We start from the raw sequence: 15,406 nt of genomic DNA, 5'->3' as shown, positions 1-15,406 counted from the left end.
AACACATTTAATATATTTACGTAGCAATTTTGTTCTAGTGTATAGGATCCGATGCTCCCTCATGATTCATACCAACGAGAGCACAGGGCGCCAACGATGCCACATCAACATAAAGCAGATAGGTCTTACCGAAGACGAAGATCAAGAACAAAAGCCCATCAAAACGAGAAAGGAGACACAGGCTCCTAGCCGACGTGAAAATGACCCACAGATCAAACAAAATCCAAGCCTACCACAGCTTGATGACCGAAGGTCAAGAGGGTGAAGATGGTAGCTAGATCCTAAGATTATTTAGCTAAAACCCAAAAGAAAGGGGAGAGTACAGACAGAGAAAAGGAGATTAGGAAGGGGAGAGATGAGCAACACTAGCCCGGAAGCCGGATGGATGACTGCTAATACCTATCAGCTGGTTTAAAGAGAGATAAGAGGAAATGCCTACATGAAAAAGATTATTTCAATTCGCTTAGTTGGAAAGTCATTTACCAATAGATTTTTCATTAAGGAAGCTACCTGAAATGCATAATTGTCTTGCACAGGTATCATGAAATACATAGCTAGCAACCATCACCGTGAGCAAGCAAGCTTAGGAATCTGCAAGCATCGCCAAGCATATCATGAAATGCATAACTGTCCATGAAGAGAGGGAGATGGGAGGGAGGGATTCAGAGAAGGGGCAGCAACAACTCGAAGAATAAATTATCTTAATGACTGAACGAAAACGCGTCCTGGTATGGCATACGGATACAAACAGGAATGGACCAGTTGGCCTGGCTTACAAGAAATATACAACACAATGATACAAAGATCATGCAATTTCAGCTAATGTTTCTCTCCCTATTTCCTCAAAACTGACCATTATCCGCATAATAAAAAATCTACCCAGAAATTTTCAGACCCTAGAGAGATTAAGTGGCATACCTTACATGAACTAGTCATATGAAGACCGAAAAATAAAACATAGTATCCAGCACCATAAAAGTAATTAGACTTAACGTTAAACGAAACAAGAAATAAAAAGATGAACCTACAACCCGATATAAAATATCCTGGGTGATAATGAATTCTTAATGCCAGTATCATCGCAGTTCCTTACCGACAAACTATTACTGTGAGTTCTCTCTTATTGTCTGCAACTGAGAGAATGAAATTCGGATTATTGACCCACCAAGTGAGGTTGCGTGCTTGGAAACAAGGGCTTCTGTAGCTTGCTCCTCATTTTCAAACATAACAAGGGCTTGCTTCTTTCCGTTCATTTCAAAGAGCTTGGTATTAACGATGGTGCCATGTTCCACCAAGTGGTTCACAATTTCCTCTTCAGTGACATCCTGAGGTAAAGTAGAAAGATGGACCATCTTTGTTGGGGAGCAGCAGTAACGGTAGTTCTTCGCAGCATGGCGATTAAAGCGGTTGAGATTTGAGTTCATATATTCATGGGTATCAGTTCCCTGTGTTATATTTGGATGTTTTGAAAAATTGACCTCCAGTCGCTTCCCAAATAGCATGGCCCCCTGATTTTTCAATTGTGTCAGTACCCAGTAAGTGTTCAACCTAAAACCAACCGCTTAATAGTATTTCTTTAAGAGAACTAAACATCCAAGAACAACATTTCAAGAGATTCAAAAGCCAAACCTTGAGAAAATGTACTGCCAGTTCAGCCTGGAAGCCATCACCCATTTGAACAAGAGCATGATCTGGTTTATTACGTAGAAGTTTAATTCTCACAATGTTTCCATAGAGTGAGAACAAGTTGAATAGCTTATCCTCATCTATTCTCTGAAAAAAGATATTAACTGTCAAGCTTAATGATAGGTAGAGTCGAGAATTCAACCAAAAAAAAAAAAGATAGCAACTAGCTTACATCAGGATTTAGATTGGAAACGAGCACTGTGCACCTATCATTTGTCCCACTTATTCCTGGAGGCAAACCTCCTCCAAAAGCTGCTGCAATTGCAGCTGCATTAGCCATCTATATTTCATGGAGAAGAGGGAAATGCAATCATTAAATGTGGTAGTATCTAACAGATAAAATAAAGACCTTCAGCAAAATCAATTCACACTTCACAACAAACTTGACCCAGTTAAAGAATGTAGTAACACCCCATACCAAATGGAAACATAGATGTGTGTGATATAATCCCAAATAATATCCACAATCCAAGTTTGATCAAAATTTCTTTCTATTGGCAAGACTAGAATAGAATGCATGCTCTAATAGTTTGCCACAAAATTAAGCTACAAAAAGTATATGGGCGCTGAGTAGCATTTGCCATGCAGGGAAAAAAGAAGTCTGTTTAATCACTCCTACAGAAACAAAGAGGTTAGCTGGCAGACACTCTTGACTGTTGTGGCTGAATAACATAAAGGATGATAATACCCCCAAGATCAGAAAGAACTGTCTCATTTATATTCAGACCATGAACTGAGCAATACCCACCTGTGGGAATCCAACTGAAACAGAAGAAAACCAACATTTATTAGTCAACAAGGAAAAATCAAATAATGAGCAACAATAAAGAAATTATGTACATGTACCAAATTAAGCACCTGCCCTAGCTACACGAGCCTCGGGCATACATACCTCCTGCATCACCATACCCAGGATGCTGCATTTAAAAATATATGCAAATTAAAATCAAGAAGGAAATAGCTGCAAAAACAGTTGTGGAGATGCACATATACTTCTAGAAATCTCATGTTAGAAGGAAATTGCAAAAATTGATTATACCTGTGATGATCTGCCCTTCTGCTCTGTCGGGAGATTTGGGTTTGTGAAATCCCTTGGCAAGAGAGAGAGAAAGAGAGAGGATACAATGTAAGCAGCACCAAAATGAAAATGTCGACAAGATATAAAAGAGAAGCAAGTGCTTACTAACATACCTTGATCGCTCATTATTATAATGGACTTGTAATTCATCAAGGCTGAAATAAGAAAATCAATAGCAACTTAATAATAACAATGGCTTTCTAAGAAGTATAATCTATCAGACAGGAGAAAAATAAAGCATAATCAAACAAAACAAATGAACTTCCACGCCCACATGCTGTAGACACAAATAATGGTATGGCTGGAACTGGATGAATAAACCTACTTTGAAAACTGTATATCAAGCTGGCAGCAGCCATCATAAATATTACGGCCCTGCAAAACATCAAGAAATTAAATTTCCCACGAAAGCAAACCACTAATTAAAATTAAAAGAGCTTACCATAGAAATATGAATACCATATTTATACAAGTAAAAATACCTGAAGAGAAGTTCTAGCTGAGATAGCATTCTGGCGTCCTTGATACTGGATCAGGGCTTGAAAGCCTAAAAGATTTGCAAGAATAGGATGAGGAAGAGAGGAAAGACTAAATAAAAAAGAACACAAAGTTTATTCAAAGTAGTTCTTTCATGACCATGTATCTAAAATGTATGGTAAGCATATTCACAAAAACAACTGCAAACTGTAGACACTTCATAGCTTTGAAATTATTTCCCAGTAAGCTGGTATCAACATAAATAAATTGTGCAAGAGTTCAGTAGGCAGCTTAATATATTGTATAAGAGTTCAGGAGAGAGAAAGAAAATTTGAAGCTGACCAGCCGACTTCTGAAATGTGACAATCTTCTCCACAAATCCATGAGGTGAGAAAACCTGGTGTAGCACTTCCACAGTAATAGGATAAAGCATATGATGGATTGTGACCAGGAGGATTCGATTCGGCTGTGCATCCAAAGTGTGCCCAATAGCAGACCCGCAAGGAGACAGAAGAGAGAGGAATATAAATGGAGAAGCACAGATAGAGAAGAGATGAGAAGAGAATAATAAAGAAGCACAGATAAAGAGAAGATTAAATGAATAAAGAAACAAACCCTGAATATGCAGTAAAAAGGCCTTTAAAACACTGAAATTGGAAGGACTATAAAAACCTAGGAAACTCAGAGAGGAGGAAAGGAAAGCCAAAATAGATTTGTTCTATTTACTTTATAAGTATGAACTTGAGGTTACTTGTGCAACAAAGACGTTTATTACGTAGATATTATTCACCCTATAGTTGGATAGTATAATGCATAGAGCTAACAGGATAAAGGATTGACCATGATCTTTTTGTAGCTAAAAATTAAAATAAACAAGATATTACTCAATAAACCACAATTGAGTAATGCCCAAAGTAACTTCAACTAAAATGGTTGAAATGCTAGTTGCACTTTGAAATTAAAGGCTTAAAATCCAAACAAATAAGAAATCTTGTTGAATCGACCACAAGAAGGTGAAATATATAGCATTTAGCAAAGAAAATGTCTGACAGCAAAACACAAACAGATTGCATATTACCAACATGACAGCAGAATTACCAACACATATGGCACAAAATGAACTTTATAAAGGCATCCTAGTGATCAAACAGCTACTACCCCATACATGCAGGGGTGTAGAGAGGGGTGGTCCAAAAAATATTTGGCTTCATCCCAGCGTACACGACCACTAACGTTACCAGTAGGAATTTAACTAACATAGCTCCTTTTCCCAAGTCACTCAGTTAATAACAAAAAGCTCCACCTTGTATATTATGAAAATAATCAATCTTTCAATAATCTACAATAAAGTAATTTTTCCACAGCAATCAATTTACTTCCCAGCAGCATATTTCAAGACTGTTTTGAATTTCAGAAGGCCACATTTTATACATACTCAACTTTAGAAAATCAATCTGCAATAGATTTTGTTCAAGTTAAAATATTCCCCATAGTCATTTTACTGCACCATAGGTACTCTCTGTATTTTAAATATGGTGCAACAGTTATCCCAATAAGCTTGGTTTATTATGGAAACTTCAAATCAACATTACTGAATGATCCTTGTTGTCAAAGATAAAGATATATCAAAGACAATAACTGACAATTAATTAAAAAAGAAAAAGCATAACATGTGCTAAAAGCTACAAATACAATTGGTCACACACAAATGGCTTCCTTTGAAACATTTTTCTCCATATAGTTCAGTAAGTATGTTTCGCATCCACAATATGATAAGGTGCTTATCTACTAACCTCATCACCTCGTCCTTGAGCATTCTGATCCATGGTTGTCAGTTCTTGATGTGATGAGAATTGAACATACACATTCCTCCCCCTGGACCATTACAAACTCATGCAAAAGATTTGGAAACAAGGAGCCCAAGAAAAAGCAAATAAAATACTTTTATACCTGATAGTTGGTTGAACATTAGTGTAGAACTGCATTGCATTGATGGCTGAAGGAATATCTTGCATTTGGAGAAGAGCCTAAACGATAAATATATTCATCACAGGTACAGGTAAACTTTCAAGTTCAAACAGCTAAATCTATCACGAGCAAAGTAAAAACCTGATTCTTTGCACGGAGCATTACAAGCTTTGTTATCACTCCAAATGGCTGGAAAAGTTGAAGCAAATCATTCTGAAACAAACAAAAGGAGATACGTCAGATGATATATGTAAATCATTGAAGAATATGCAGTGCAATTACACTTAATAAAAACCTATGCATTTTCATTGCAGCCTATTTTACATGGACTCAAGTATAGGTATCCAGTATGGGAATGTCTACGGGTCTAATTCGTTATTTGCTCAACCTTTTAGGCTAACAAAGTCACTAAAAGGTGACCATTAGCAAGATACAAGTTTACAGATACATCTTATGAAAACGTAACTGAAAATATAATTTATTATATAAATAATTTTTCTATATTTACCCTTATGTCAATAAGACCAATGATTTCTATCCATCTTCAAGCCACAAATATTAGCCCTTTCCAGTCAGTTTATTTCTATTATCCAAGTTTGATTTGCTTGAGGAAAATAAGGCAAATCAATACTGCAACCACATCGTTCGACACGTATCATGAACATATTGTCATGTTTTGTCAAGATGGTAGACTCGGCTGGAAGTGCCGAATCTATGTAACACTTAAAATAGTAATTCTCTTAACAGAAATTCATAAATGCACAATAATTTTTAACCTTTTTACATTTAGTTCAAAATAAAGTATTACTCGTTTGCCTTATCGAAAGCATACACTCCAAAAATAATCATGATCAGTCAAAAAGACAACATTGTGATTACTCAGTAGAAGTTAGCAGTAAAGAGAACGAGTAAACTATAAAAGGAAAAGAGGCATTACTTCAGAAATTTCATGGCCAACGTTGCGAACATGAATGACTTTAGAAGCTTCCGCCATTTGCAAGGACCTGTAACAAACTCAAAACACTATCATTATCTTTTATTCATCAACTTTCCTATCAAAGAATTAATAAAACAATGCATTTCTATCCAAAGTACAAGCAAAAGAAAATACACAAATTTCTCACTAAAATTAAGCACCTAACAGTCAAATCATACATATTAAATGCGAAATAATTAAAAAAATAAAAAATCAATGTGTTTTTTGTTTCTAAATATCAGAAAGATTGTGAAAGTAAAAAAGCATAAAAAAAATAAACAGAAACTCTGTTGGATTGCTAAGAAATCAGAAGAAAGGGAAAAGAAAATTTTAAAATAAAAAAGGCGGAGGCTTTTAAGTTTTAAGTTCGAATCTGAAGAAGAGAGAAAGTAAAATGCAAAAATCTAGATTTATTAGAATTGAATGTTTGATTCTGGAAACAAAAGGGACCGTTATATTTTAGTTAAAAGGAAAAAAAGCACAGTGAGATCAGAGAGAAAGAGAGATAACTTGCCTGAGAAAGAGAGGGAAAGAGAAAGGAAAATTGGAGAGAAAGTGGAGGGAAAGGAAAGGAAAGAATCGAAGAGGAGAGGAGAAGAGAAGAGAAGAGAGGGAATCAGAGAGAAGTTGAGAGAGTGTTTGTTCGCATGTTTTTATTTTTGCCCTATCCTCTTTCCTCTTTTCCACTTTCCTCTTTTCGCCCTAATCCCCTCTTCTCTTCCCCCGGCCCACCCCCATTCTAAATTGAATTTTCAAATCATACCCTAATTTGTATTTTTTTGAACTACATATATTAACTAGAAATTTTGTAAATTATAAGTAGTATATAATGATAACTTTAAAATAAAGTAAAATTGTGTGCATTGTTTTTTCATATAAATGCATTTAAATTGTTTTTCAAAAAATTATCCTTGTAAAATATATGTTGTGTGTTTGCTTCATGGAATGTGTTATGCCCTTACTTAGCTTGGACACATGGCAATATGAGAAATAACTTTGCAAGCACCCATGGACGATCCTCCACCTTGTATTTTTAGTGGTGACCAATAACCAATCACGCACATACTTCTCGCCACTTATAAGGAGGTCACTCGCTGTTGGATTCCTCATGGGGACCATTAAGAGACCACCAAGGTATAATGACCTCATACAACCTCATTAAAGGGAAATGAGAAGCTAGAGTAGGACCATACAGTACAACAATTTACGAAAATTGACACACAACGAACCTGCCACCTAACCGACCGCATGAGTATCCTACCACTCATATTGTCAATGATATGGCACTACATGACAATGGGACCTCCCCTATTATACCTCAAAACTCGAGATATAAAGGATCTTTCTTCTTCCCTAAGCATCCCACTTGATAAATTAGTGTTCTTCAGCCTTTCTTTCTCCTTTCGCCTTTCTCCTCCTTCTCTTCCCCCTTAAGTCCTCTCTTTCGACTCTTCACCTATCACACGTGAACCAACTTTATAGTCACCACCCACCTTCTCTTCCTTGTCCCTTCCTTGCTAATTCATTGTATCAACAAAATGTAAAATTTCTTGGGATTTTTTACATTCAAGTATCATATCTTCATGGTTGGATAAAAAAATTTATTTTGAGACATTATCATATTTGGATGGAAAAAGATGACATCAAGTCAATAATATGAGAGGTAAACTACATTTGTAATCACCCAACTATGTTTTTTTTTTCTTTTTTGGTCACCAACTATGAAAAGTTACAAAATAGTTACACAACTATTCGATTTTGTCTTTTTTAGTCACCCAACTATCTTAGACTTTTAGGTGTTCCCATTTTTAAATCAGCCAGCTAGTAACCAAAAAAGAAAAATTTGAATAATTGGGTGATTATTTTGTAACTTTTCATAGTTGGTCGACCAAGTTTGGTGGTCATTTTGTATCTTTTCATAGTTAGGTGACTACTAATGTAGTTTACCCTAATATGATATTACCAATAGCAAGTGTTTAGCTAATGAAGGTAAAATTACTTAGCACATTATTGAGTATGTTATAGTGTCTTATTGGATTCGTTTGGCTAGAATGTAAATTTTTGTTGATTAGTTGACAACATATGAGATTACGTAAAAGCATATTTTGCTAAGTCATTTTTATTTCATTTGTTTTTTTTTTTTCACTAAGCAAAGGTTGAAGTTGTCAAATTTTATTTTACTAATAATTTAATGCATTTCTCTCCTAAAATACTTAACATATCTCATTTCTAAAAAAGAATTAAAATCAAAGAGGAGAAATAAATAGTTAGAGCTTTTTTTTAATTGAAGTACAATGAAAAAGAGCAATACATTTTTTTACTAAAACATGTTATATGTTATGGTTTAAAGGTAAAATTAACCAAAATGGTAAAAAAATGGTAAACTTGTTATAAAAGTAACATTTTTGGTGGAATGTAATATTGAAAAGTCTTATTAAAGCGTATTTTACTATTAGGAGGTGAATTGGTAATTAAAAAAATTTTCTTAAAGGAGTGAAAGGGATGGAAAAATTAAACACAAACAATTTATACAAATTTGGTTTCAATTACTTACTTCTTCTAGCTTAACCTTAGCCTTAACCTTACTTACCAAGGAAATTTTCCAATTCACTAACGTGAATTGCTACCTTTCAATGACAATACATAACATTACATTCCTCTCTTTTTCTTAAGTTTAGATAGAAACCTCTCATTTCTGTTTTACAATGGTTAAAATAGAACCACTCTAGCTTTCAAAGCTAAACTAAAAATCTCTTCTTTTATAAAATGTTTTAAAATATAAACAAAGAAAATCTTTTTACAATATGGTGTTTATTTACAGTATGGTGTTTACAAAATTTAAGCTCTCTAGAATATAGAACAAGACTTGTACAGAGATATACAATAAAACATTGATGTTTATGTACAATAAAGAGGTAAAGAATTAAATCGCTATTGTATTCTCACTTTATTTATTGCTTGTATATGAGGTTCATACATCTTGAAGTGTTGTTTAGGTGTATTTATACTAATGAATGAGTTTTTGACCGTTTATGATTGCTGGAGATGGAAAATAGCTTTTGGAAGTGTAAAAGCACATGTTTTGAAAGTGTAGAAAAAAACTAGTTGTTAGACACAGAGAACCAATGGGGTTTGATCATGGGGTCACTATAATCACTAATGAATTCATCAATCCTCTAGCTGTGAGAGCCTTGCTTAAGGGTTTGATGGGGGCTTTACATCGTCCCCCTTTTCAACGGCTTTAGAAGCTTCTCATGATTCAATCTAGGGGTGGTAGTGGGATAATCATTTTATTATGAACATGTTCTCTAAACCTCTCCCATGCCTCACCAAAGGAAATCATAGAGTCAAAGTCTACTTCAATTCCCTCACAAGCACCAATCTCTATGCCACCAAGATCAAGTGGACCCCATTCAACTTAAATTGCCAAAATGGTACCCTTCTAAATGTAAGGCACAACACAATTCACCTCCAAAGTAGTAGCAATGATATTCATGTTTAATTGATACTTCTTTGTTAATTGTTTCTCTAGGTCCTCTATCTGTAACGTCCTCAAAATTCCCTTAGTCATAATAATGTTATTTTGAGCAATTACAAGACGAATTTTTCAGAATAAATAAAATGTGATTTATTAGTGTTAGTATAGAAGGAAGTAGGAGAATTGTGAAAATTCAAAAGATTGGTATATTGAGAGATATTAATCCAGGGTATAAATTAAATCATAAGGTTTTGCAAAGCGTAAGGGTGAAAGTGAGAAATTTAGAGTATAAAAAGGATTAAATTGAATTAGTGGTGAAATGTGTAAGGATATGGAGAGAATTATTACCAAGAGTAAGTGGATAAGTATGATGGAAAGATTTTTTGTTATTAAGTTAAAATATTTTATTTTATATTATTATTATCATCATAACATATTATATTAATTTGTTTAATTTTATTATTATATTAGAGATATTCTAGAAGAATTATGGAGAAAGTTCTCCATCTTCTTCTTCCTTTCACATCACTACCATAGAAAGAAAGTTTTCTTTCTTTTACAATTTCATCCTCCATCATCATTAAAGGCCATTCTAAGCTAAAAATCACCAAATTTTCATGGAGAAGTTTGGTTAAACTAAATTACCCACAAGCTAGCAAGCATAGATTTCAAGTCAGAAGTGAAGTGTTTATGCTTGAGGAGAGAGAAAATATAGATAGTGTGAGAAACTAAAGACCTAAGGTAAGATTTTCATGATTTAGTAATAGTATCATGTTTATTTCAATTATTTGAGCATGAAAGTGTTATGAATCAAGTATAATGATTTCTCATATTTTATGAAATTGATATGGAATGAAGAGAAAAACAATGAACAAGATGGAAGGAGTCGAGACAAAGAGAAACAAGTAGACAAAACTTAAAAGGAAGTATAGTCTAGATAAAATTTGCAAGTATTTTACAGTTATTTCTTACCTTAAAATTTTATGAGTAATGTATTATTAAAAGGTTAATGTTAAGGTTTTAATATATATATAACATAATAATAAGTGTTAAATTCAAGAAAGCGATAAATAGATGTGATTATTGTTGGTGTGATTATATGTGTAGAGTAAAGAACTAAATTGTAAAGTATTGAAAATTGTTGTATAAATATGAAATTGTGAGAATCTGACTGTAATTGAGATGTAAATTGAGTTTATACTAATGTCAAAGCCTATGTAGACAAGTCTTGAACTTGTAAGATATAGATGGCATGCCATTAGGAATTCCCTTAGTGTGCTTGTGAATTTAGCATTTCGGTACTCGTGCTTTAACACTTATAGTGTCATGAAAATCTAGAACTTACGTGCTTATGTACTTCATGATTACATTCTGTATATCCTTCTTATTCATTCAAGTCTACAATGGGCAAAGTGGGTAGTACATGAATTATAACAACCCGATTTTAACTAGTGTTAGAAGGTATGGTTTCGAAATCCAATTTCATAAATCGAGTCTATGAGATTATAATAGAAAATTTTTTGAAGTTAATATGAAAATATATTAGTAAACGGTCAAGTAACTTAATTAAGAAAATTGTTAATTAAAGTACATGGACCAAATTGTAAAAAGTTCAATCACAGTTGAATTTTTTAGTTTAGAAAATACTTGGGGACTTAAATAGAAATTAGCCAAGGTACTCAATGGTTATTTAACCATTAAGTTAATTTGGATAGTGGAAAGTGATGGTCATTCGTTGATTTTAGTTAAGAAAATTTAATCATTAGATTAAACATGGTTAATGGTTAAAAAGTAAAGTTAATTAAGCTTAATTACATTCCTTAATTTAATTATATAATATATGTGAGTAGAGAAAAATGAAAACTATCCATCTTTTTCATTTATTTGCGCCATCCAAGCTAATAAAGGAAGACATAAACTTTCTTTCCATATTCCAATTTTGATTTCAAAATATACAAGGTATCCATGCTTTTCTTTGTGCATTTTTATGAATTCTTGGTCTTTTAATTTTGATTTAAAAGACCCAAGTCTTAGATTTTCAAATTATTAAGTATATATCAAGTTACCATTAATGTATAACTAATGAAATTAATCTTGAATGTGATGAGAGAGATTGTTGGTTAGTAAGCTTGAGTTATGTTAGGACTAAGTTAGAATGTAGTGAAAAGTGATAGATTTTATTAGAAACTCAACCAAGCCCTATAATTAATTTTATAACATTAAGGACTAAACTGAATAAAATAAAAAGAAAAGTATGCTATGGGTTGAGAGTATGAGATCCCTAGTGAATAGATATAAATTTAAATTTTGATTCGATGCTAAATATCAAAAAATATGAGTAATTTAGATATAAGGAATAAAATGAATAAAATGCAAATTATGTTGAATTGTTGTGTTTTCATGCATTTGTATAAAACTAATGCCATTTTTATAATCAAATTATCGTACATAAGTAAAGGTGACGCCACCATCTCGAGAAAAGGAAAGTCGAATGCCATAAATGAGTAGCTATTTTGGTTTGTACTTGCATGACTTGTTTTAGTTCATAGTTTAACCAAGTACTAAATTGAGTAAGATGACATTGGTGCTTTGTCTCATGAAAGGTGAGTTTACCTAAGACTTGATATTTAATTGAAATTGTTAATTGATGAAAGATGTGATGATAGTATAAATGATGATATGAATATGATGATTTTGTATGAATATGTTAAATTGAAGCTGTGAGCTCATATGTATATAGCATGTAGAAGATAAGCAAAAGCATGAAACTTGATATGTATGTGATATGTGAGATTACCATATAGATTGTATATGAAATTGAAACATAGTGATGATATGTAATGGTATGAAATGATTGAGCATGAAATGAGTTGGTTATGTATTGAACTTTGATATATGAAACATATAAATATGTTTGAAACACTGATTACCCTATTAACGATCTCAAGAATAGTCAAGCATAGTTGACATGTCATAGGATTAGTGTACGAGTTTCTATACTTCAATTTATATCAATGAGTTGCGAAGCGAATATTTTACTTCGGACATTTCGATGAGGTGTGGATCACACATTACTTCGATTTATACCGATGAGATGTGGAGAGAAAATTATACTTCAAACGTACTGTAACACCCAACACCCATACCTCACACCGGGTCGGGATGTGAGGCATTACCTAACTTAAACTTATGCATATAGACATTTTTGTAACAGCAAAACATGGTCAAATTAAAACTTTTTCAATTTTATTTATAAACTCCTTAATAAGAGCCTATTAAGCCCAAAACATCCATTGGAATCCATTGGGAAACAATCCGAGTCCTTTAAAGAACTCTAAAAATAACTCTTATCACAGGGGCATACGCCCGTGTGAGAGGGGCAACACGCCCGTGTGACAATTCAACATGGTCATGCTATTGGCCCGTGTGGCTCACATGGCCTAAGCAATACAAGGACACCCCCGTGTCTTATATACGCGTGGTATTAATTCTACATGCACACTTACAGGGGTTTTCACACGGCCTGAAACACGCTCGTGTCTCTGGCCCGTGTCCTTCGCACGACCATAACACGCCCGTGCCCTAGCCCGTGTGTAAAAACTTAGACATTCTATTTTTGACGCCAGCAATCCTCAAGGGCCACACAGCCAAGGTACATGCCCGTGTCGTAAGCTGTGCCCTTCACACGGTTGAGACACACAGCTGTGTCTCTGCCCGTATGTTTACTACTGTGCACAATGACTTACAATTCTTACGTGTAGGGGACACACGGCCTTATCACACGCCCATATGATGAACCGTGTGCCACACACGACCTAGACACACGCCCGTGTGCCTATCCGTGTGGAAAAAATAAGGCTATTCACTAAGCCTTTTTGTCACCCTTACTTATGTAACCTGCACAAAAATCACTCTATACTAACATAAGGGCATATCACATAGCCAAAATAACCATAATGGACATCATTTCATTTATGCAATTTACTTATCCATGAAAATATCATCTTCTATTTATAAATCAAAAGGAGTATTGACCATCATCTATGGCCTTATACAAAATGAGTACCATATTCATCATATGGGCCAACACATTATGGCTAACTAACAAAACACTAAACAAAGACTCGAGTCCTTATACATGCCAGAAAACATAACGATAAAACTAGCTATACCAAGATCTTGAGTGATAGTGTGATTGAAGCTTTTGATGTCACTGGATCCCCGATGCTAGCTTGGCGGCACTATAAGGAAAGAAAAGAAAGGAGGGTAAGCGTAGGAGCTTAGTAAGTACATGTATGCAAATAAAGTGTAATTATAAGAAAATCATATTCATCCAACTGTAGCTTGTAATGCTTAAAAGATATAAATCACTTAACGTCTCTATCTTACTCTTCTTTTCATTCATGTATACTTAATACACCTAGTCCTTTACTTAGGTCTTAACCAAGAGTTCGGTATACATACCTCATCAAAGTATTCACCAACTAAATCTTTGGGTTACCCATTGAACTCTCGAAATACATAAAGATACACGAGGAATTTGCGTCTAAATGCCACATAAGAAATCAGGGCTACCTCGTGCTATGAAACGCTCACATTTGAGCTACTCACGGGCCTTTTTATCAAGTCAAGACCTGGACCCCATAGCTATCATGTAACGTAGCTCATTGAGCCACTCACGGGTCTGTATACAAAGTCAGTACCCGGACCCACGTTACCTATAGCATTATTTTCATAACATGTCCCTTTGTATCTTATGCTATGTCTCATGAACTCAGACTCAACTCATGAGTTCAGACCACATAATTTTCATAACATGCCCCTTTGTATCCTATGCTATGTCTAAGGTTCAATGGGACTACATATCTAATCGAATAGCATCACATTTGCTCACATTGTAATTTACTCGCATAACATGTCATTTAAACATTCATTGCAACAATTAGAATTTAGATACATAACAACAATAAGCTAATTACACATGTATATTATTAAAATATACCGAAGTAGGCTTCAATAACACATTATTTACATATATACTTACCTCGATACAAAATGATGAAGACGAGCCGTAAACTTTATTCTTACCCCAATCAAGCCCCGAATCATGTTTCTCTTGATCTAAATTAATAAAATTTATTTATTTCATCAGCATATCAATTTAAAAGCCCGCAAGTTCATAATTAGGAAAAATGACTCTTTTGCCCCTAAATTTTCACAAAATGACCATTTTACCCATATGCTCGAAAATTGATTTTTATTGAATTTCTTCATCTTATAAGCCTAACCGAACCCTTTTTACTCTTATAATAATCCAAAATTTCCACTGTTCCACACATTTATTATCTATTTTACAACTCATGCAAAATAGTCCCTATTAGGTTTTTCATGAGAAATCCATTCACAAAAGTTGTTTCTTACTCACCAAAGGATCATATTCTTCCATAAAAATTCAGAAAACAACCTAAATTCTCTCATGGGAAAACCCTAGACCTTCAACCATTTTGCAAAATAGTCCCATCATTTAAAAGCTCTTGCTTCAAAGGGTCAAAAAATGTAAAAATCATCAAGAAAAGTCATGAAAACCACTTACTTGTGAAGGCTTAAAGTTGCTGAAATTTTCAAGCTTAAAAAACCCCTCTAATGGCCAATTTTTCGGTGGAAGAAGAAAGAGTGACAAAAAAGATGAAACATTTTGTTGTTTTATTTTATTTAAAACTAGTCAAAATTGGTGACCAAAACA

At 33.9% G+C, this 15,406-nt stretch overlaps 1 protein-coding gene across 2 annotated transcripts; it reads right to left on the bottom strand.

The window, feature by feature from the left end:
- Nucleotides 1–813: 813 nt before the first annotated feature.
- LOC108489368 (polypyrimidine tract-binding protein homolog 3) lies at nt 814–6,945 on the bottom strand. 2 transcript variants are annotated; one of them, XM_017793877.2, is made up of 15 exons: nt 6,700–6,945; nt 6,147–6,213; nt 5,351–5,422; nt 5,192–5,268; nt 5,035–5,116; nt 3,584–3,707; nt 3,247–3,311; nt 3,090–3,139; nt 2,878–2,919; nt 2,726–2,777; nt 2,579–2,603; nt 2,435–2,448; nt 1,859–1,966; nt 1,630–1,773; nt 814–1,508 (listed from the first exon to the last, which is right to left on the bottom strand). In XM_017793877.2, the coding sequence occupies exons 2-15, from the start codon at nt 6,201–6,203 to the stop codon at nt 1,104–1,106; spliced, it is 1,317 nt and encodes a 438-aa protein (XP_017649366.1). In that variant the 5' UTR covers nt 6,204–6,213; nt 6,700–6,945; the 3' UTR covers nt 814–1,103. The 2 variants fall into 2 exon arrangements, with proteins under 2 accessions (XP_017649366.1, XP_052881839.1); XM_053025879.1 differs by lacking the exons at nt 2,435–2,448; nt 2,579–2,603.
- Between the last annotated feature and the right edge of the window lie 8,461 nt (nt 6,946–15,406).

Source organism: Gossypium arboreum, chromosome 3, assembly GCF_025698485.1.
Source record: "Gossypium arboreum isolate Shixiya-1 chromosome 3, ASM2569848v2, whole genome shotgun sequence".
In the NCBI taxonomy this organism is placed as follows: Eukaryota; Viridiplantae; Streptophyta; class Magnoliopsida; order Malvales; family Malvaceae; genus Gossypium; species Gossypium arboreum.
The sequence above is the reverse complement of the archived record's forward strand: the minus strand, read 5'-3'. Positions and strand labels throughout refer to the sequence as shown.

Coding starts and splice junctions, on each gene's coding strand:
- LOC108489368 (XM_017793877.2), bottom strand. CDS start 6,203: ATGGCGGAAGCTTCTAAAGTCATTCATGTTCGCAACGTTGGCCATGAA. Junction 5,423..6,146: donor TTGGCCATGAAATTTCTGAA/GTAATGCCTCTT, acceptor TGTTTGTTTCAG/AATGATTTGCTTCAACTTTT. Junction 3,708..5,034: donor CTCAAGGACGAGGTGATGAG/GTTAGTAGATAA, acceptor TTGGATGCACAG/CCGAATCGAATCCTCCTGGT.